Source organism: Monodon monoceros, unplaced genomic scaffold (genome assembly GCF_005190385.1).
Source record: "Monodon monoceros isolate NGI ecotype Baffin Bay Population unplaced genomic scaffold, NGI_Narwhal_1 Super_Scaffold_21, whole genome shotgun sequence".
Lineage (NCBI taxonomy): Eukaryota > Metazoa > Chordata > Mammalia > Artiodactyla > Monodontidae > Monodon > Monodon monoceros.
The window spans coordinates 67993402-68015762 of record NW_021703778.1 but is presented as its reverse complement, the minus strand read 5'-3'; the positions used below and the strand labels follow the sequence as shown (position 1 = coordinate 68015762).

Below are 22361 nucleotides of genomic sequence, written 5' to 3'. Positions count from 1 at the left end.
ATGTGGTCTAAAATACATAAAAAAGCAAATCCCTGGCTGTTGTGAATATAATTAAACTAACAGCTACTACACTTGATCTTAGCCAAAAGGCTCAGAAGCTATGTGTGAATTTTTAATGCTTAGATTTCAGCTTTAGTAGATATTGTTGACTAATAATAATTGACTTTCTCACCAACAGTGCATGAGAGTTCCAGATATTCCACAACCTCATCAACACTTGATATTGTTAGGCTTTTAAAAATTTTAACTCTTCGTGTGTCTGTGTGTGTGTGTGTGTAGTGTTATCTCATTGTTTCATTTTGCAGTTCACTGATGACTAATGAGGTTAAACAACTTACATGTTTATTGGCTATTTGGATATTCTCTTTTGTGAGGTGCCTGTTAAAATCTCTTGCCTATTTTGGGATCTTTTTCTTATTGATTTGTAGAAGTTTTTTGCATATATTGGATATGAGTACTTTGTCAGATATGTGTGCTACAAATATCTTTTCCCCCTCTGTGATTTGCTTTTTCACTTAAGGGTATGGTGATGAATGGAAGTTCTTAACTTTAATGTAACTCAATTTATCAGTATTTCCTTTATGGTTAGTCTTTTTTGTAACCTTTTATGAAATGTTTGCCTTTTCTAAGGCCATAAATATATTCTCCTATTTTATCTTCAAGCTTTTTTTACCTTTCACATTTAGATGTACAATCTATCTGAAATTGACCTTTGTTTATGATATGAGGTAGAGGTCAAGATTTTTTTTTTCTAGGTGAATATCCAGTTGGTCCAGAACCATTTATTTAAAAGACCTTCATTTTCCTACTGCTTTGCAGGGCCAGTTTTGTCATAAATCAAGGATCCATATATGTGTGGATCTGTTTCTGGACTTTTTTTTTCTGTTCTATTGGTCTCTTTGGAAGCTCTTATGTCAATACCACACTGTATTAATTGCTTTCACTTTAAACTAAGTCTTGACATCTGATAGTATAAATCTTCAACTGTGTTGCTTCTTCTTCATGATTGTCTTGGCTTTTCTTGGCCCTTTGCATTTTATTTAAATTTTAGAATTAGTTTGCCAATTTACACCAAAAAATGTGGTGGAATTTTGATACATGGGATCTATAAATCAATTCAGGGAGAATTGATATATTTACAATATTGAGTCTTACAAGCCATGAACGTGGTATGTTCCTCCATTTAATCTAATGTTTTATAGTTTTCTGTGTAGAAGTCTTATAAATCTTGTGTTAGATTGAGTCCTAGGTAATTAATGCTAATATAAATGGTATCAATCTCTAATGAAAAAATTTTAAAAAATTTTATTTTATATTGGAGCATAGTTGATTAACAATGTTGTGTTAGTTTTAGGTGAACAGCAAAGTGATTCAGTTATACATATACATGTATCTATTCTTTTTCAAATTGTTTTCCCATTTAGACTATTACAGAATATTGAGCAGCATCCCCTGTGCTAAACAGTAGGTCCTTGTTGGTTATCTATTTTAAATATAGCAGTGTGTATATGTCAATCCCAAACTCTAACGAAATTTTTAAAAGATAACATTTACGTGGTTTGTTTTTTTTATGTAGAAATACAATAGATTTTTGTATATTGACCTTGTATCCAAAGACTTGCTAAATTACCTTACTATTCTTTTGGATTTTCTACATATAAATATGTCATCTAGAAATAATGGTGGGTTGGTTTCTTTCCAATCCTTATACCTTTGTTTTATTTTTCCCTCTCTTTTTGCACAGGCTAGTACCTCCAGTGCAGTGTTAAACAGAAGAGATGATGGGGACACCTTTGTCTCATTTCCAATCTTGGGGGTATATTTTAATATTTCACCATTAAGTGGGATGTTTGCTTTAAATGTTTTAGAGATTTTCTTTGTTAGGTTAAGGAAATTCTCTTCTATTCTTAAGTTGCTAAAAATGGTTTATTGTTTCTTAAAATCATGAGTGGATATTGATTTTATCAAGTGCTTTTTCTGCATCTATGGAGATAGCTAATTATACACTTTTTCATTTTTATTCTATTGATATTTATCTTTATTCTCATTGATTAATTTTGGAATGTTAATCCAGTCTCTCATTCCTGAAATAAACTCAACCTGGCAGTATTGTATTTTTCTATCCATAATTATTTTTGATAAGATTTTTGCATTTATTTTCATGAAATATCAGCCTCTAATCTTCTTGTCAGGTTTGGTAATTTTTTTTAACATTAAAAAAAATTAATCAATTATTTTTTGGCTGCATTGGGTCTTCATTGCTGCACACGGGCTTTCTCTAGTTGCGGCGAGCAGGGGCTACTCTTCCCTGTGGCGTGCGGGCTTCTCATTGCGGTGGCTTCTCTTGTTGCGGAGCACGGGCTCTAGGCGGGCAGGCTCAGTAGTTGTGGCTCGCAGGCTCAGTAGTTGTGGTGCGTGGGCTTAGTTGCTCCACAGCATGTGGGATCTTCCTGGACCAGGGCTTGAACCCATGTCCCCTACATTGGCAAGCGGATTCTTAACCACTGTGCCACCAGGGAAGCCCCCAGGTTTGGTATTAAGGTGATGATGAAATCAAAACAAGTTAGGATGTATTCCTTCTTTTCTGGAAGAGTTTGTGTAGTTTGATATTTCTTTCTTAACCATTTGGGTGCAAACTTGATGAAATGCTTTAGAACTAGTGTTGCAAACCGTGTTTTGGGAAACAGTGGTCTAGAGAGCAAAACTTAAACATGAAATAGTCAGTTGCTGTCAATTTGAATGCTCTTGTTTTATTCATTTCCTCCCTTAGGCAGCACGGGCCTTTCCCTTCCTGGCTCTGTGGGGCTCGGCTAAGTCACCACATAGGAGAGCAGTGAGCCATTTGAGACCTGAGCCTGGTCCTCAGGAATTCGCTCTCTCCCTGCCAGCAGGAGGCCTGCCCCAGCCCTGCTCAGCCACCTCCACCATCTTCCTCTGACAGAATGAATGCCCTGGATGGTGTCCCCTTCAAGGTGCCCAAGAGCTTTGTGATAGGGACAGAGCCCCTCCCTGGGCCAGAGCTCAGTGTCCCAGACTGCAGGGAGCTTCTGCTGGGTTCTATGGTAAGTATATCTCTCTTTCTGTCTTCTCATCCCTGGGTCTCTGGGTCTGATGCTGAGCCTCATTAGGTCCCTTGTTCCTTGATTTTAACTGGCAGCCAGTCCTGTTCTGGTATATTCTAGGAAGTTCGGAAATAACCCAAGAGGAAAAGATATTTCATGAAGAAGGCTAGTGTCCTGGTGTTGGGGGCTATTTAGTGGGTCTTATTTTAAGTTTAGAATAACTGGAAGGTTGCCTATATAGAGTAACTGAGAGTCATAGCAAGGATGCTCCAATTCCTCTGTTCTCTATCAGCCTGCTGCCAATTCTAAAATTCCACCATTAGAATCACTTAGTTGGGCTAAGATACTATCTCCAGAATCCTCCATTAAAATGCAGACAGTTACATGGGACACATCAGAAGGGATTACTATTCCACAGACCCAAAGCACATCTACCCTGGGGGCACCCTTGAGGCACCCCTTGCCCCACAGCTCACACGCTGGGATATGCACCCAGTATATATGGTGGTATCACATACCCTCAGGATAAACATGATTATTTAACTTCCAAGTGAGTCAAATTTACTTGACGATTTAGGAGGAAACCTATTGCATTTATATTATAACACAGATGTATCATGGGGTAGAAGGCAAAATTCACATGAATTTTTAAAAAATGAAAGAAAAGGCTTGCAGAGAACTGTGGAGCTGGTGTTGGGTCTCTTGGGACTGAGTCCTCGGGCTCTTCTGTCCTCAGTCAGCGCTGTCTGTGGGCTAACTTTGTAGGAAAGTTTGAGGATCTAGTTCAGCTCTCACTCACTTTTGCATATGAGAACCTGAGGCTCAGAGAAGGGAAATGATTTGTCCAAAGATAGTGGCAGTGGCAGGACTAAAACCCGGGTCCTGACTCTAGATCATTTCCTGATAGCTAAGAGAAGGATTGGAACATGAGAGCCATCAGACAGATAATGTTCGAGGGCAAAAAAAAAGGGTTGTGGGAAGTGAGGTGCAGAGAGCATAGTCCAGGAAGGAGAGGCCTGGGGAGGGTCAGGTAGAGAGGCATGAGTGGCCTCTGGGGACAGGAGCAGGAGACTTATCTGCAGACCCTGGAGTTGCACTTAAGCTCCTTAGGACCCAGAACAGAAATAAGCTTTGTAAAGCCCAGAGCACAGTGTCCAGTGGCCCACGCTCTGTGGGGCAGGAGCTCTTGCTCTCCCCAGGCAGCCTGTGCTATGGGTCCTCTGGCAGTAGGGCCTGTATTGTTGGGAAGAGGAACTTGCTTTACTAAACTCCAGGGGAGGTAGACTATCACAACTTTTCCCTCTCTGCTGGGCTCAAGGCAAGCTGGGAAGAGGCTATTCTGAAGGTTATTTCTCCTCGAAGCAGAAATGTGTACCCTTCTGCCAAGTCTATGTCTGGTGTCCTAGCCCATGTGCTGGCCCTTGCTCTGCCTCCTATTCTCGGGGTGGGCATCTGTTCTCCCTTGTGCCTGTTTCCCTTTCTGAGCCTCCATTTCTTTTACTGCTGTGGCAAATAATCAAATAGAGACTCCAAGTATGATTTACAGCCTCTCCTGGTCAGTCTTCCAAATGTACTGGGCTGTATTCCCAGTGTTTGGAATTGAAACACATTTTCCCATAGCAACAGTGTTATAGCTAGTAGTTAGATTATCACATGAACCTGTAGTGGCCTAAAGAGAAAAAATAGCTACCATTTGTTGAGCACCTGCTATGCACCAGGCCCATGCTAGGTGCTCTTTATACGTTCACTCTTCTCTCTCATTTTTACGACCCGTTTAGCAGGTGGGTGTTCCTTCCCCATGGCACAGGAAACCAAAGTTTCCACCCAGGTGACCAACAGGGTCATGTGGCTTGTAAGTGACACAGCCAGGACTCCAACGTGATCAGACCTCAAAACCCATGTCCACTCCCTGTACCCTACTGCCTTCCCAAGGAGCCTCAACAAGTCTGTGTTTTGTTGTTTCATCATAGTTTCATCATCCCTTTAATCAGAGTTAGTTTCCCTTTTGTCAATTAAAATTTTTAGAAAGAAAATATATTCAATACAGTTTGAAATGAAATACATATATATACATGTATATATATGTATAGCACAAGGGTCAACAAACATTTTCTGTAAAGGACCAGATAGTAAAAACTGGCAATTACTTAACTCTGCTGTTGTAGGGAGAAAGGGCCATAGACATTACAGAAAGTAGTGGATGGGTATGGCTGTGTTCCAATAACACTTTATTTATAAAAACAAGATTGGAGGTCAGTTTGGCTCCCAGACAGTTTGCCTACCCTGAAAGAGTGAAAAGCCTTCTACTGACACCTTCCCATCTGTCCTGTCCCCACCTCTACTGGTGACCTCTGTTACTCATTTTTTAAAATGTATTCTTCTGGAGATTCTTATGTGTGTATATACAAGCAAATACAGCTATTTCCTCCTTTTTTACACCAAGGGTAGCATTTTGTATACACTGTTCGTCTTGATTTTTTTCACCTAACATATTTTAAGACCTTCCATATCAATACATAGAAAGCTTCTTCACTTTGTTTTTCACTGTATTGCGTTAAATGAATACATCGTACTTTATTGAATGAATCCCCTCTTGATGGACACTTAGGTTCTTCCCAGTCTTTTGCCATTACAAACAATGCTGCAGGGAAAGACTATGCAGATGTCCTTTTGAATTGAAGTGTGTTACCATATTGCCCTCCATAAGGGTTATATTGATTTACATCCAACCAGCTCTCTACAAGGGGCCTATACCTCAGCTCCACTCCCCAACAGAGAGTCATAAGATGTTGGATCTTTGCCCAGGGATAGGCAAATGGTATCTCAGTGTAGTTTTATTTTGCCTTTCTCTTATCCTTAGTGAGGTTGAGCAGCTTTTCATGTGTTTAAGAGCCATCTGTATTTTCTTTTCTGTGGACTGTCCATATCTTTTGTCCATTTCCCTGTTGGGCTGTTGGTCTTTTTCTTATCTATTTCTAGGCACTCCTATATTAGTCTGTGTTATCAGAGCTGTTTTCCTTCCAGTTGTCATTTGCCTTTGACCTTGCTTATGGGGTATATTTGCCATGCAGATTTTCACATGTGCTTGTGTGTACTTTCATGGCTTCTCAATTTCAATTCAGAGAAATGTTTTCCCACTTGAGGTTATAAAGGATTTCTCTCCTGTTTTCTCCTAGTACTTTTATGGTTTCATTTCATACAATTGAATCTTTGATCCTTTTGGAATTCATCCTCATGTATGATGTGAGGATGGATCCAACTTTATTTCCTTTCAGCTGACTAACACCATTTTTGACTAACACCATCTTCTTCCCATTGCTTGAGATGGCACCTTATTATTTACTAAGTCCCATAGATATTAATTTCTATTTCTGGACTTTCTGTTCTTTACCTTTAGTCTATCTGTGCCAGTGCCTTAGCTTTAATTATTGAGGTTTTATAATATATATTAACAGCTGGTAGGGCCAGTCCCCCTTATTTCTCTTTTTGTCCCCAGAGTTTTTCTGGCTATTCTTATTGATTTGTTTTTCATATTGAAATTTAGAATCATCTTTCTTAGCTTCCACAAATCACAAGTGCTGGTATTTTTTTTTCACATCTTTATTGGACTATAAATGCTTTACAATGTTGTGTTAGTTTCTGCTGTACAACAAAGTGAATCAGCTATATGTATACATATATCCCCATATCCCCTCCCTCTTGAGTCTCCCTCCCACCCTCCCTATCCCATCCCTCTAGGTCATCACAAAGCATCAAGTTGATCTCCTTGTGCTATGGAGCAGCTTCCCACTAGTCATCCATTTTACATTTGGCAGTGTATATATGTCCATGCTACTCTCTCACTTCATCCCAGCTTCTCCTTCTCCCCCTGTGCCCTCAAGTCCGTTTTATACATCTGCGTCTTTATTCCTGTCCTGCCACTAGGTTCACCGCTTTTTAAAATTCCATATATATGCGTTAGTATACGGTATTTGTTTTTCTCTTTCTGACTTACTTCACTCTGTATGACAGATTCTAGGTCCATCCACCTCACTACAAATAACTCAATTTCGTTCCTTTTTATGGCAGAGTAATATTCCATTGTATATATGTGCCACATCTTCTTTATCCATTCATTTGTAGATGGACATTTAGGTTGCTTCCATGTCCTGGCTATTGTAAATAGTGCTGCAATGAACATCGTGGTACATGACTCTTTTTGAATTATGGTTTTCTCAGGGTATATGCCCAGTAGTGGGATTGCTGGGTCATATGGTAGTTCTGTTTTTAGTTTTTTTAAGGAACCGCCATACTGTTCTCCATAGTGGCTGAATCAGTTTACATTCCCACCAACAGTGCAGGAGGGTTCCCTTTTCTCCACACCTCTCCAGCATGTATTGTTTGTAGATTTTTTGATGATGGCCATTCTGACTGGTGTGAGGTGATACCTCATTGTGCTTTTGATCTGCATTTCTCTAATGATTAGTGATGTTGAGCATCTTTTCATGTATTTGTTGGCCATCTGTATGTCTTCTTCGGAGAAATGCCTATTTAGGTCTTCCACCCATTTTTGGATTGGGTTGTTTGTTTTTTCAATATTGAGCTGCATGAGCTATTTGTATATTTTAGAGATTAATCCTTTGTCAGTTGCTTCGTTTGCAAATATGTTCTCTCATCCTGAGGGTTGTCTTTTCATCTTGTTTATGGTTTCCTTTGCTGTGCAACAGCTTTTAAGTTTCATTAGGTCCCATTTGTTTATTTTTGTTTTTATTTCCATGTCTCTAGGAGGTGGGTCAAAAAGGATCTTGCTGTGATTTATGTCATAGAATGTTCTGCCTATGTTTTCCTCTAAGAATTTGATAGTGTCTGGCCTTACATTTAGGTCTTTAATCCATTTTGAGTTTATATTTGTGTATGGTGTTAGGGAGTGTTCTAATTTCATTCTTTTACATGTAGCTGTCTAGTTTTCCCAGCACCACTTATTGAAGAGGCTGTCTTTTCTCCATTGTATATTCTTGCCTCCTTTATCAAAGATAAGGTGACCATATGTGCATGGGTTATCTCTGAGCTTTCTATCCTGTTCCATTGATCTATATTTCTGTTTTTGTGCCAGTACCATACTGTCTTGATTACTATAGCTTTGTAGTATAGTGTGAAGTCAGGGAGCCTGATTCTTCCAGCTCCGTTTTTCTTTCTTAAGATTGCTTTGGCTATTCGGGGTCTTTTGTGTTTCCATACTAATTGTATAATTTCTTGTTCTGTGAAAAATGCCATTGGTAATTTGACAGGGATTGCATTGAACCTGTAGATTGCTTTGGGTAGTATAGTCATCTTCACAATACTGCTTCTTCCAATCCAGGAGTATGGTATGTCTCTCCATTTGTTTATGTTATCTTTGATATCTTTTATCAGTGTTTTATAGTTTTCTGAGTACAGGTCTTTTGCCTCCTTAGGTAGGTTTATTCCTAGGTATTTTATTCTTTTTGTTGCAATGGTAAATGGGAGTGTTTCCTTAATTTCTCTTTCATTGTTAGTGTATAGGAATGCCAGAGATTGCTGTGCATTGATTTTGTATCCTGCAACCTTACCAAATTCATTGATTAGTTCTAGTAGTTTTTTGGTGGCATCTTTAGGATTTTCTATGTATAGTATCATGTCAGCGGCAAACACTGACAGTTTTACTTCTTCTTTTCAATTTGTATTCCTTTTATTTCTTTTTCTTCTCTGATTGCCGTGGCTAGGACTTCCAATACTATGTTGAATAATAGTGGCGAGAGTGGACATCCTTGTCTTGTTCCTGATCTTAGAGGAAATCCTTACAGTTTTTCACCATTGAGAATGATGTTTGCTGTGGGTTTGTCGTACATGACCTTTATTATGTTGAGGTAGGTTCCCTCTATGCCCACTTTCTGGAGAGTTTTTATCATAAATGGGTGTTGAATTTTGGCAAAAGCTTTTTCTGCATCTATTGAGATGATCATACGGTTTTTATTCTTCAATTTGTTAATATGGTGTATCACATTGACTGATTTGCGTATACTGAAGAATCCTTGCATCCCTGGGATAAATCCCACTTGATCATGGTGTATGATCCTTTTAATGTGTTGTTGGATTCTGTTTGCTAGTATTTTGTTGAGGATTTTTGCATCTATTATGTTCATCAGTGATATTGGTCTATAATTTTCTTCTTTTGTGATATCTTTGTCTGGTTTTGGTATCAGGGTGATGGTGGCCTCGTAGAATGAGTTTGGGAGTGTTCCTCCCTCCACAATTTTTTGGAAGAGTTTGAGGATAGGTGTTAACTTTTCTCTAAATGTTTGATAGAATTCGCCTGTGGAGCCATCTGGTCCTGGACTTTTGTTTGTTGGAAGATTTTTAATTATAGTTTCAATTTGATTACCTGTGATGGGTCTGTTTATATTTTCTAATTCTTCCTGGTTCAATCTTGGAAGGTTGTACTTTTCCAAGGGTTTGTCCATTTCTTCCAGGTTGTCCATTTTATTGGCATAGAGTTGCTTGTAGTAGTCTCTTAGGATCTTTTGTATTTCTGTGGTATCAGTTGTAATCTCTCCTTTTTCATTTCTAATTTTATTGATTTGAGTCCTCTCCCTCTTCTTCTTGATGAGTCTGGCTAAAGGTTTATCAATTTTATCTTCTCAAAGAACCAACTTTTAGTTTTATTGATCTTAGCTATTGTTTTCTTCATTTCTATTTCATTTATCTCTGCTCTTATCTTTATGATTTCTTTCCTTCTACTAACTTTGGGTTTTCTTTGTTCTTCTTTTTCTAGTTGCTTTAGGTGTAAGGTTAGAATATTTATTTGAGATTTTTCTTGTTTCTTGAGGTGAGCTTGAATTGCTGGGAGCTTCCCTCTTAGAACTGCGTTTGCTGCATCCCATAGGTTTTGGATCATCACGTTTTCATTGTCGTTTGTTTCTAGGTATATTTTTATTCCTTCTTTGATTTCTTTAGTGATCTCTTGGTTATTTAGCAGCACACTGTTTAGCCTGCATGTATTTGTGTTTTTTACTGTTTTTTTTCCTGTAATTGATTTCTAATCTCATAGTGTTGTTGTCAGAAAAGATGCTTGATACAATTTCAATTTTCTTAAATTTTCCAAGGCTTGATTTGTGACCCAAGATGTCATCTATTCTGGAGAACGTTCCGTGTGCACTTGAGAAGAAAGTGTATTCTTCCACTTTTGGGTGGAATGTCCTCAAAATATCAATTAAGTCTATCTGATCTACTGTATCATTTAAAGCTTGTGTTTCCTTATTTATTTTCTGTCTGGATGATCTGTCTATTGTAAATGAGGTGTTAAAAGTCCCCCACTATTATTGTGTTACTGTCAATTTCTCCTTTTATGGCTGTTAGCATTTGCCTTATGTATTGAGGTGCTCCTATGTTGGATGCATAAATATTTATAATTGTTATGTTTTCTTCTTGAATTGGTTCCTTGATCATTATGTAGTGTCTTCCTTATCTCTTGTAACAGTCTTTATATTTTTTAAAAACTTTTATTTATTTTTATAAATTTTTAAAATTTATTTATTTGTTTTTGGCTACATTGGGTCTTCGTTGGTGCGCATGGGCTTTCTCTAACTACAGTGAGTGGGAGCTACTCTTCATTATGGTGGCTTCTCTTGTTGTGGAGCACGGTCTCTAGGTGCGCAGGCTTCAGTAGTTGTGGCATGAGGGCTCAGTAGTTGTGGCTCACAGGCTCTAAAGTGCAGGCTCAATCGTTGTGGTACACAGGCTTAGTTGCTCCACAGCATGTGGGATCTTCCCGGACCAGGGTTCAACCCCGTGTCCCCTGCCTTGGCAGGTGGATTCTTAACCACTGCGCCACCAGGGAAGCCCCCAACAGTCTTTATTTTAAAGTCTATTTTATCTGATATGAGTATTGCTATTCCAGCTTTCTTGTGATTTCTATTTGCATGGAATATTTTTTTTCTTTTTTAAAAATAAATGTATTTATTTATTTATTTTTGGCTGCGTTGGGTCTTCATTGCTGTGCATGTTCTTTCTCTAGTTGCGGCGAGCAGGGGCTACTGTTCATTGTGGTGCGCAGGCTTCTCATTGCGGTGGCTTCTCTTGTTGTGGAGCATGGGCTCTAGGCGTTCAGGCTTCAGTAGTTGTGGCACGCAGGCTCAGTAGTTGTGGCTCACGGGCTCTAGAGCGCAGGCTCTATAGCTGTGATGCACAGGCTTAGTTGCTCCGCAGCATGTGGGATCTTCCCGGAGCAGGGCTTGAACCCATGTCTCCGGCATTGGCAGGCGGAACCTTAACCAGTGTGCCACCAGGGAAGTCCCCAACAGTCTTTATTTTAAAGTCTATTTTATCTGATATGATAATTGGTATTCCAGCTTTCTTTTGATTTCCATTTGCATGGAATATCTTTTTCCATCCCCTCACTTTCAGTCTGTATGTGTCCCTAGGTCTGAAGTGGGCTTCTTATAGACAGCATATGTAAGGGTCTTGTTTTTGTATCCATTCAACCAGTCTGTGTCTTTTGGTTGGAGCATTTAATCCATTTACATTCAATGTGATTATTGATATATATGTTTCTATTACCATTTTCTTAATTGATTTGGGTTTGTTTTTGTGGGTCTTTTTCTTCTCTTGTGTTTCCCACTTAGAGAAGTTCCTTTAGCATTTGTTGTAAAGCTGGTTTGGTGGTGCTGAATTCTCATAGCTTTTGCTCGTGATTTCTCTGTCAAATCTGAATGAGAGGGCTTCCCTGGTGGTGCAGTGCATAAGAACCTGCCTGCCAATGCAGGGGACAGGTCCTGGTCCAGGAAGATCCCACATGCTGCGGAGCAACTAAGCCCATGCGCCACAACTATTGAGCCTGTGCTCTAAAGCCCGCGAGCCACAACTACTGAAGCCCACATGCCTAGAGCCCATGCTCCGCAACAAGAGAAGCCACTGCAATGAGAAGCCTGTGCATCACAACGAAGAGTAGCCCCTGCTCGCTGCAACTAGAGAAAGCCTGTGTGCAGCAATGAGGACACAACACAGCCAAAAATAAAAAAATAAAATAATTTTTAAAAAAAAGACTCATTAGCCACCTTTCTTTAAAAAAAAAAAAATCTGAATGAGATCCTTGCTGGGTAGAGTAATCTTGGTTGTAGGTTTTCCCCTTTCATCACTTTAAATATGTCCTGCCTCTCCCTTCTGGCTTGCAGAGTTTCTGCTGAAAGATCAGCTGTTAACCTTATGGAGATTCCCTTGTATGTTATTTGTTGCTTTTAATATGTTTTCTTTGTACTTAATTTTTGATAGTTTTATTAATATGTGTCTCCGAGTGTTTCTCCTGGATTTATCCTGTATGGGGCTCTCTGTACTTCCTGGACTTGACTATTTCCTTTCCCATGTTAGGGAAGTTTTCAACTATAATCTCCTCAAATATTTTCTCAGACCCTTTCTTTTTCTCTTCTTCTGAGACCCCTATAATTTGAAGGTTGGTGCATTTAATGTTGCCCCAGAGGTCTCTGAGACTGTCCTCAATTCTTTTCATTCTTTTTTCTTTATTCTGCTCCCCTGGCAGTTATTTCCACCATTTTATCTTCCAGCTCACTAATCCATTCTTCTGCCTCAGTTATTCTGCTATTGATTCCTTCTAGAGTATTTTTAATTTCAGTTATTGTGTTGTTCATCACTGTTTGTTTGCTCTTTAGTTCTTCTAGATCCTTGTTAAACATTCCTTGTATTTTCTCCATTCTGTTTCCGAGATTTTGGATCATCTTTACTATCATTACTCTGAATTATATTTCAGGTAGGTTGTGAACTTCATCTTCATTTATTTGGTCTTGTATGTTTTTACCTTGCTCCTTTGTCGTAACATATTTTTTTGTCGTTACTTTCTTTTTTTTTTTTTGGTGGATGGGGCTGTATTCCTGTCTTACTGGTTGTTCAGCCTGGGTCTTTGTATCCTTTTATTCCTTAAGTCCTGTTGACTGTCTCATTATCTCTCAGTCTCTTTCTCTCCATGACTGCCTCATCAGTTCTGAAGTTGTCTTTTTCACTCCTCTGTCCTTCACAACCCACTTATTTTGCTCCAATCTCTTTCTCTGTCCATTTATTCTGCACACAATTACAAATATCCCCCTGGGGCCAGAACTGCCCTGGGCCCTGAGAATACAGAGAGAAATAAGATACACTCAGGGAGCCACGCTTAGAACAGCTAAGTTATGTTCCTTTCTCCAACATAGGGTCATTCAGGGGTGGGAGGGGGCAGTGCCTGTCTGCCTTTCTGCCTCCCATTTTCCCCCCACACACCACTTCCCCCAGCCTTAACTGGCCATCATTGAGCACTGAAATTGCCTTTTGAGAATACTTATATTTTTTAATGGAGTTTTATATTTCCAGTTCTAAATTTTAATGGTAGGTACCGGGAATATTTTATTTTTGCCTCATTTACAAACTCTCAATTTAGGTTATTTATGTGGGCTCCAGATTTATTTTTTAGTTGGCTTGATCTGTAGTGGAGAAAGCACTACAGTCAGATGGACAGAGGAATCCCAGCTCAACCACTCACCACTAATCTGACCACCAGCAAATCAAATTTTCTGAGCCTCATTTTGGTAATCTGGAAATAGGAATAACATTAGGACCTAGTAAGTAGAGTTCAACAAAAATTAGCAATTTTTACATTTCCTGGGCCCCAAAGTAACCTTGGATGGCAGCGAATGGGATGGGGGCAAGTATCACTCCACAGAGAGGTTGGCAGGCCTGGGCCGGCCTCCAAGGCCAACTGCTCAGTGACAAATGATTCTGGGCTCAAGTGAAAGCTTCTTTGCTAAGAACAAGTTTTGTTGGAGAATTTTTTTAAGCCCCTGTTGTTCAATTATATACTGAATGGCAAAGGGACTTAGATATTTGTTTTCACTGTTTCAGTCTATTAACCTATTCCTCACTTTGTCCTTCCTGCACAGTTTGCCGTTAAATTGTTATTGATATCCATCCACCCCAGTGCTAGCTAAAACTAAGGGTGAGGGTGGGCTGCGGTGAATGCCTGGGGCTTAGAATCAGAAACTGTCCAGGCCTGGTGAGTCTATGCCTGAATAGGTTCCCCAGAGGCCAGAAGGTAGGGGTGCGCCCCCGGCCCTGGTTTGCCTGGCGGAGCCTCATTCGGCCTTCTTTCCGCAGCATGACTTCAGCCTGGAGAGGAGGGCACTCTTCTGGGTGGAGGCTGTAGTCCGGGGACCCTGCCAGGTCCAGTGCGACGCCCCGGGGGCAGCTTCAGCCCCTCCCGCCTGGCTCTTGCTGGTCAGCCCTGAGCAAGGGCTGGAGCCCATGCCTGCCGCAGCGGAAGGTCCTGAGGCTAGACCGCAGGAGCATCCTGAGGAGGAAGAGGTGGAGGAGAAGGACCAGGATGAGGAAGAAGCCTTCTCTGCCATGGAGGAAGAGCCGGATCCCTGCAGCCCCCAGCCCAGCTCCTCGGCGAGCCCCAGCCTGAGCCAACACCGGTGCTCGCTGGACGTGCTGCGCGGCGTGAGGTCGGAGCTGGCCGGGGCGCGGCGGCGGCTCTCTGAGTGCAGGCTGGCCGCCCGCCCCCGCAGTCTCCTGCACCGCATCCGCCACCGAGCTCTGAGCCTCTGCCCTGGCCCCACGTCACCCCTGGGCCCGGCACTCCCGCTCCCCAGCGCCCCAGTGCCACCCCCGGGCCCCGAGCCATCGCTCCCCAGCACCCCTGCGCTGCCCCCGCGGCCCTCCACGGCTGGCGCCGTGCCCCCGCTGCGGAGCCGCAGGCCCGTGGTTGCGGTAAGGAAACTGCCCCCTTGGCCGAGGCCACATCTCAGCAGTGAGGCCCCCGCAGTCTGGGTCTCCGGCCTGGTTCGAAGCCTCGGTCCCCTCCTCTTCGTGCGCCTCCTCCCTACCTGCTCTCACCTGACCCTGTACCATGCAGTCCTTCCTGTGGCCCTTTGCCTAGAATATTCCCTGCTCATAGGTCCCTAATCCCTGTTTCTCACTGTGCCTTCTTTGCTTCTATTAGGGTGCATGTCACAATAATTGTAATTACCCAACATCTGTTTGTCTCTTCCAATGGAATATGATTCTTCTAGGGCAGCGATCGCATTTATGTTTGTTTCCACAGCACCCAGCAGCACACTTGGCCCATAGGGGGTGCTCAGTGAATGTCTGTTGAATCAGTGAATGTGACTCAGATCTAGGGCTTCCCACCCAGCAAGGCTTGCTGTAGGATGAGTGAGGGGAAGGCTCAATCAAGGAATATTCACTGTACAGTTACTTCCTTCAAGAGACTGGGTTGGAAGAGACCACGTCAAACGCACAGGACAAGGAGAGTTGGGCAAGGAAGTGTGAGACAAGGCAGCACTGTACAGTGGGAGGAATCAGGTATTGAGAGAGAGGTGAGGGTTGCTGCAGGATGGGAAGGCTTCAGGACAGAGGATGTGTACCAAGAAGAACTGGGAGCAGATATGAACATATGGTGAAGCCAATGAAGCTTAAGCCTCAGGCCCCTCACTAGCTCCTTCCAAGGCCTTGTACATAGTTTTATATCCGTAACTGTGTCTTTTTTCTTTAAGTGGTCCAGATTGTGTAAGTATCAAACTCCACAAAACGTGGATCTGGAACAGATGGGTTAGGTCAGGATTAGTAGCAGGAGGTGGCAGTTAGGCACAGCTTTCTTCCCCCCAGCAGTTCCACAGTCAGGCGAGGAGATGCAACAGAATAAGGCCAAGGTGAGATTAAATCCAAAAGACAGATTCAAGGTCTGGCATTTCCCACTCACTGCTGTGTGAGCTTAGGCAAGTCACTGAACTGCTCTGAGCCATCTCTTCTCTACCTGTAAAGTGGGCAGCAACCCCTCACACAGTTATTTAGAGCGAACAGAGCAGAGACTGTGTAAACTGCACAGGCCGCGCCCACATCACGGACTAGCTGCCGATGCCAGGATGGCTCTTCCCTGGTCCCAATTAAATTTAACTCTAGCAACAATCCTACAGCGGGGTTGGGGGGAGGATGGGGCAGATGTTCTGAAGGGGAGGAAACTGAGGCAGAGAGCAGGTAAGAATCTTTTTCAAGGTCACAAGAGTAGACTCACATCCTAAGATTTGCATGTTTTTCACCTGGGGTAAAGAGCAGATCCTAGGATGAGGTCATGGCAGGGAAACCCCTGAGAAGATGAGGATGGGTGGGGAATTCACATGTCACATGCACTGTGCTCCTGAAGTCAGGGCAGCAGCTAGGCTTTTCTTGGGGAGGAGGGGACAGGGAGGTATGTTCGGGGTTAGCAGATGGGTGCTTCTTCATGGGGGACGGGTTAGGGGTGATGCCAGCCAAACCAATTGAAATGCCTTCAAGCCACCCTCCTTAGTCCAGGGTCTGTGTGGGTTTCCCCAACACCACAGCTGTACCCAGTTCCTACCCTACTCCATGCCCAGCCAAGCCCCAGCCAGCCAAACTCAAGAAGGAAGATCTGGCTGGGAAGATCACCCCTGCTTCCCCCTTACTAAGGTTTGGGGTAAAGAACCCTGGATTTGATTCTGAGTAGGGTTCAGGTCCCAAAAGTGTGTTGCTTACCAGGTCATTAAGTTGTCTGAACCTTGACTTCAATATCTGTAAAATAGAATGAGCCTATCATATTTCTCTTTCAGGGTTGTTTTACGCAGTAAGTATTATCATCTACTGGCAGTTTCTGTATGCCAGGCCCTTTGCTAATCAGTTTTCTCACCTTGTCTTATTTAAGCCTTGTAATAACCCTGTGAGGTATCTGGTATACTTGCATCCACTTTACACATGAGTAAACTGAGTAAACAGTGGAGAGCTGGGATTTGAATCCAGGTCTGCAGGACTCCAAGCCCCTCACAATATTAGCCCCTACACTCTGTAGAGAGGGTGGTACATAAAGGCATCTTTAAAAATGTCCTGCCTAGCCAGGTGTCACCTCCATGGTAACTGACACATCCACTTGTCTGTGTTTCAGTCCCTCAGCCCGCATACCTGCCTGCCACCTCCTGGGCAGGTGCCCCAGCCTCTCGCCACCCACAGATTGCACCCTGATTCTGCTGACTTGCTGTCCGCCCTGAGCCAGGAGGAGCAAGACCTCATCGGGCCAGTGGTCGCCCTGGGGTATCCCTTGCACAGGGCTATCATGGCTCTACAGAAGACTGGGCGGCAGAGCCTGAGCCAGGTGAGTGGAGGGCCCAGAACTGGGGGGCTGTGGAGCTGGAGCCCGGTGAGTGGCCACGCTCTTTTTATCTTCAACTTGAAGATATTTTATGTTTTTCTCTAGAGGCAGAATTTCAGCTTGGAATCAATTATTGGGGGTTGTGAGCAAGTTTCTAGACCCTAATGCTACCACCTCCATAGGAGTTTATCAGGAATCCCCATACCTACTTGGGGAGTCTCAATATTCTACTCCTGTCCCAGTCTCTGCCCCAGATACAGAAGACTGGAGCTTTGGGCAGCCACGAATCTCTCCAGAGCTGCCCGATAACACTTTCTGCAGCAGGAGAGATGTTTTATTCCTGTGTTGTCCAATACAGTAGCCACTAGTTATGTGTGGTTACTTGAAATGTGGCTAGTGTGACTGAGAATTTTAATTAATTGTAATTAATTAAAATTTAAAGGTAAATAGCCACATGTGGCTACTGGCTACCATATTGGATAGCACAGCTCTAACCACTTCCCTCAACAGTTTTTCCGTACCCATACCCATCTCTCTCTCTTTCTATCTACCCATCCATCAATCTAGTCATCAGTATTTGCTGGGCACTTCTTGGGTGTTCAGATGCAGCTAGGAGCTATGGGGAAAACCAGTATTGTAGGTTAGGTTCCCCAGGAAGCAGACTCCAATGGAGTTTGGCATACAGGATATTTATTAAGGAGACCCTTGGGAACAACTTCTGGGTAAGGGAAATGACAGACGCAAGGATGGGTAGAGGGAGAGGTTGAGCTTTGTAGACCCAGTGAAAGCCAACTCCACAGCTTGGAAGCATATATGGCCCTTCAGAGTTGTCCTAATTGGGGATGAGATGGTCAGGCCTTCATACTTCTGCTTCAGTCAGTCACCGTTGTGGGAAGAGGATGACTTGAGAGAAGTGATTCTCTGTAGCTAAGGCAGCTCCTGAAGGGACAGATAGTTTCTGTGTGAGAACCTTCCAGGGCAGCACCTTAGGCTGATCTGAGATTTAAGAAGTTGCCTCCACCTTCAGCTGCCGCTGAAAAGCCAGGACCTTGGCCAAGAAGCTGTCCAGGAGGGCTGTGAGGGGCCAAGTCCATGGTAGGGACTCTGACATGCCTCTTCAGTCCCTCCAGACCCTGTGACAAGGCTGGGGTCTCGGGCCATCACTGTGGGGGTCTGAAGATTAGCTGGAGGCAGCACAGGGCACTGGCCTCCCTGTGGGTGGGCTGGGAGAATCTCACTCCATCAGGAACGTTGTGTTTCCAGACATAGACTGACCACCTGCCTGGTGAGTCTTCTCCCAGTGAGCAGTCAGGGGCCAGGCACTAAGGGGTGGGCCTGAAGGGCCATTGGATGACTTCATCTATCCTCCCCCACCAAGTTAGTATTCCTCTCTGTTCTGTGAAGCTCCACCATTAACTGAGCATCTCCTTTAGGTTCACAGCCCTTCTCCCTTTGAAAGACAAACACTACAGTAAATCCTTTTGAAAAGAGATGAACGACGGATGGTCCAGGAGGGGGGGCATCAGGTGATAGAGACAGGGCACTTGGAAGAAAGAAGGAGAGAGGAAAAGATACAAAAGATAAGCTTTGTCCATCACTCCTTCCCTCCTTCCACAAGGATCGATGTGTCTACTGACTGCCTGCAGGACAGGTGTGGGTGGCATGTGTGAGGGTCCATAGGCCGGGCCCAGACTTGCCATGGGACTCTAGGCACATCAGGTCCCCTCTTTGAGCCTCACTTTCCCCATTCACAGAATGGAGGGGAATATGTGTTTATAATCAATAACTGCTGGAGGTCCCATCCTGGAGTCTGATGGTGACATCCTCACCTACTGTGGGGCCTGAGATAGGCCTGGTAACTGACCAAGCAGAAGAATCCTTACAAATGCAGATTCTCAGGACCTACTCTGCAGAGTCCCAATCAGTGGATCTGGAGTGGGCCCAGGGCCCTATCATTTTAAAAGATCTGCAGATGGTTCTGATATGCATGGTTCTGATATGCAGCCTGGCTTGGGTCTACTAGTGTGGACTGAGTCAGAGATTCTCAACCTTGGCTGCACACAGGAATCACCTGGAGAGCTGTAAAAGTCCCAGTGCCCAGGCTGCCCCCCGACCAGTCATATCAGGGCCTCTGGAGGTGAGCATCAGCAGTTTACGGGTAGTGATACTGAGGCACCAGTAGTTTTAAGGCTCCCAGGTAGCTACAGTCAGCACCAAGGCTGAGAACCTTTGCTGTCGATGAACCAAGAGGTGAAGGGAGCATCCCCCATCTGTCCTGCCCCTGTTTTCACCTTCGGAAACCCTGTCTACTTTCAAGCCAGCTCAAGGCCCCTCCTCTAGCAGCTAGCCCCCCGATGGACAAGGCACTGGCCAAGAGGTCAGGTGATCTGAGCCGTAGTCCTGGGACCTGGGGCAAGCTGCCCACCCTGCCTAGACTTCAGTTTCCTCAACTGTGCAAGGAGAGTTTGGTTGGGTGGTTTTCAAAATGTGCCCAGAGCAGGGTCCCTGAGGTGGGGGCACTGGACTCTGGGCTCCCTCCACCTCCTGCCCACAGCTCTCCCAGAGCAGCTTCAACCTTACCCTGTTACTGTTGAAGCCCCCTGGTGCTTGGACAGTTCAGAAGCTAAAACAATTTGAAAACCATTAGTCTATTATGATCTGTGTTTTCTGCCCAGTTCTGAAGGTCTGCAGAAACAGGCACTCATGTTTTCCTGTATCTGGTTTATCGCCCCCACTGAGCTGTAAGCTCCCGGAAGGTAGTTCTTAATTCATTTTATAAACACAGCATACATTTGTTGAGCTCCTTCTGCCTGCCTGCCATGCTGGGTTCTAGGAACACAGTGGTGAACAAAACTGACAGAAGTCTTCCCTCGTGGAACAAAAAGTTAGTGGATGAGAAAGACAGTAGAGCGATTACAAAGCTGTATGTGAGGGGAAGCATGGGGTGCTGTGGGAGCACCTGGTGGAGATGGGGGGTGGGGAGAGGCTCCCCAGGGAAGAGGAGTGAGGCTGGCCTTGGCCTTGGAACCGGCTATGCAGAAGTCTGGGGGTGCTGAGGGAGCGGCTGGGCTGCTGACAGAGGTAAGCTGGCCACTGAAACTGGGTTGGGAGGTAGCACTTTATGCTGAGGGCAAAAGTAGCCCCTGATGACTAAGCAGGGAGTGGCTGGAAGAGGTGTTCCTCCCTGTGGGTCCTCCACTGTCCCCTCCCCTTTCCAGCGCTGGTACAGGACTGTTGCAGAGAGTGGGGCCCACGGGGTCCTGGATGGCAAAGATGTTATGTGTCTGGCGATGGGTGGGGTGCACAGCTGTGTGTGGGAGAGGAGGTTATCTTCTCATAGGTGGGTGCTCACCAGGGAGGGTAAGCATCCTGGGTGGGTGGTGGGTAGATACCCATGTTTGAGCCCTGGCCCATTCCCCACTTAGGTTCTGGGAACACCTTAGCCCACCCTGACAGCCCTCTTCCTGGATTCCAGCCCCCAGCTTGGGACAGTTGGTGAGGCTTTGCTATCCACCTGTCCCCAGGGGAGGCCTCTGACCCTCTTCTGTTGGCTCGTGGGTCTCTGGGGCCACGTTGTGTGTGGCAGGTTGCCCAGTCAGCCTGGCCCTGAGCTCAGGCTTAACGAGGCCCTTGGGTGCCTCCTGCACCCCATCTGCTGCCCCTGCCACCCCTCTTAACCTCCTTCCCTCTGTGCACCTTTCCTGCCCAGTTTCTCAGCTACCTTAGCGCCTGTGACCGGCTATTGCGACAGGGCTACGAGGAAGGCCTGGTGGATGAGGCCATGGAGATGTTCCAGTTCTCCGAGAGCCAGGTCAGCAGGGCCTCCAGCCTGGGCCCCCGGGGAGGGGAGGTGTGGGGTGCACACACGAGGCTGGTGTGCTGGGGAGGACCAGTGCCAGAGCCGGCCTCGGGACCACAGGAGACAGCCTGCTTGCTCAGCCCTGGGGAGAAGGAGACAGCCCAGGGAGATGGGACACAGGGAAGGCAAGAGGACCCAAGGGGAAGGGGAAGGGGAGAGGACCCAAGGGGAAGGGAAAGGGGTAAGGGAAGGGGAAGGGGTAATGGAAGGGGACGAGTAGGGGAAGGGGAAGGGATAGGGTAGGGGAGGGGGAAGGGGAAGGGGAAGGGGTGGGGAGGATGCAGGAGGGAGGGCTTTTAGTGTTATTTAACTGAATCAACACAACAAACATTGACTTTCACTCCTTGTCAGACACCCAGACAGGAGCTAGATAGGTAGCAGAAAGGTGCTTGAACTCTGTGCTCGGGGAGTGTGCCACCTACCTGGAAACCCAGAATGCATGCGGCTGTGGTCCCAGTAGGAGGACATTCTAAGTGCCTGTTGAATGTGACCTGTCCACAACTGGCAGTTGGCTCAGGCCAGCAGTCTTCACAGAGGCTGAGGGAGGGATGCAGGGGTGGGAGAGATGCCGAGGAGAGGAGCGGGGAGGGGCAGGGAAGTTTCAAGCACTGGGGCCGGAGGAGGAAGGCAGGCAGAGGCTGTGCTATGTGAGACCTTGGCAGGGTTTGGGGCCTGGACAGAGACCCTGCGCTGTGCATCCTCTGGGCACCAGTATGCAGCCTTCCTCTTCCTGCCCCAGCGCAGCACCCGAGCACAGGGAGTCAGGAGTGAGCCAGAGTGGGGAAGGAAAGCCGCACAGAGAGAGCTGGCAGCCTGGCTGGGCTCCCCTTCCTTGGCACAGGAAGGGAGGTTTGAGCCCATGTCACTGAGGTACAGGAAAACCACAGGTGCTGCCCAGGATCAGGCTCACCTGGCCTGTGGGGGTCACAGCTTTCTGGGGGTATGTACGGTGGCCACCTGGGAGGGGGCTCCCCAGAGCAGAGGCCCAGCCTCACAGAGTTCCCCACGCCCTCTCTGCCTCCTGTTCCTCAGGCAGGGGAGTTCCTGCGCCTCTCGGAGCAGTTCAGCGACATGGGCTTCCAGCAGGACCGGATCAAGGAGGTGCTGCTGGTCCACGGCAACCGCCGTGAGCAAGCCCTGGAGGAGCTGGTAGCCTGCGCCCAGTGACCCTGGATGCATCTCGCGGTGCCCACGCATCCCTGGCAGTCCATCCTGACTGTATTATGAAGACCACATAAGAATAACAAATTGATGCATACTCATTGTAAAAATGCAAATGATGCCAAGAGTGGGAATAAATACTGTA

General features: G+C 45.1%; 1 protein-coding gene and 1 pseudogene across 1 annotated transcript; one reads left to right on the top strand and one right to left on the bottom strand.

Moving 5' to 3' along the window:
• On the bottom strand, nucleotides 1–102 carry LOC114905322 (annotated as a pseudogene).
• Nucleotides 103–2942: 2840 nt separating this feature from the next.
• UBAP1L (ubiquitin associated protein 1 like) lies at nucleotides 2943–22361 on the top strand. Its single transcript, XM_029239718.1, has 5 exons — nucleotides 2943–3062; nucleotides 14193–14807; nucleotides 16993–17199; nucleotides 20906–21007; nucleotides 22088–22361. Exons 1-5 carry the CDS (start codon nucleotides 2943–2945, stop codon nucleotides 22220–22222), a joined length of 1179 nt encoding a protein of 392 aa, XP_029095551.1. The 3' UTR covers nucleotides 22223–22361.

Coding starts and splice junctions, on each gene's coding strand:
- UBAP1L (XM_029239718.1), top strand. CDS start 2,943: ATGAATGCCCTGGATGGTGTCCCCTTCAAGGTGCCCAAGAGCTTTGTG. Junction 17,200..20,905: donor GGCGGCAGAGCCTGAGCCAG/GTGAGTGGAGGG, acceptor TTTCCTGCCCAG/TTTCTCAGCTACCTTAGCGC. Junction 21,008..22,087: donor TCCAGTTCTCCGAGAGCCAG/GTCAGCAGGGCC, acceptor CCTGTTCCTCAG/GCAGGGGAGTTCCTGCGCCT.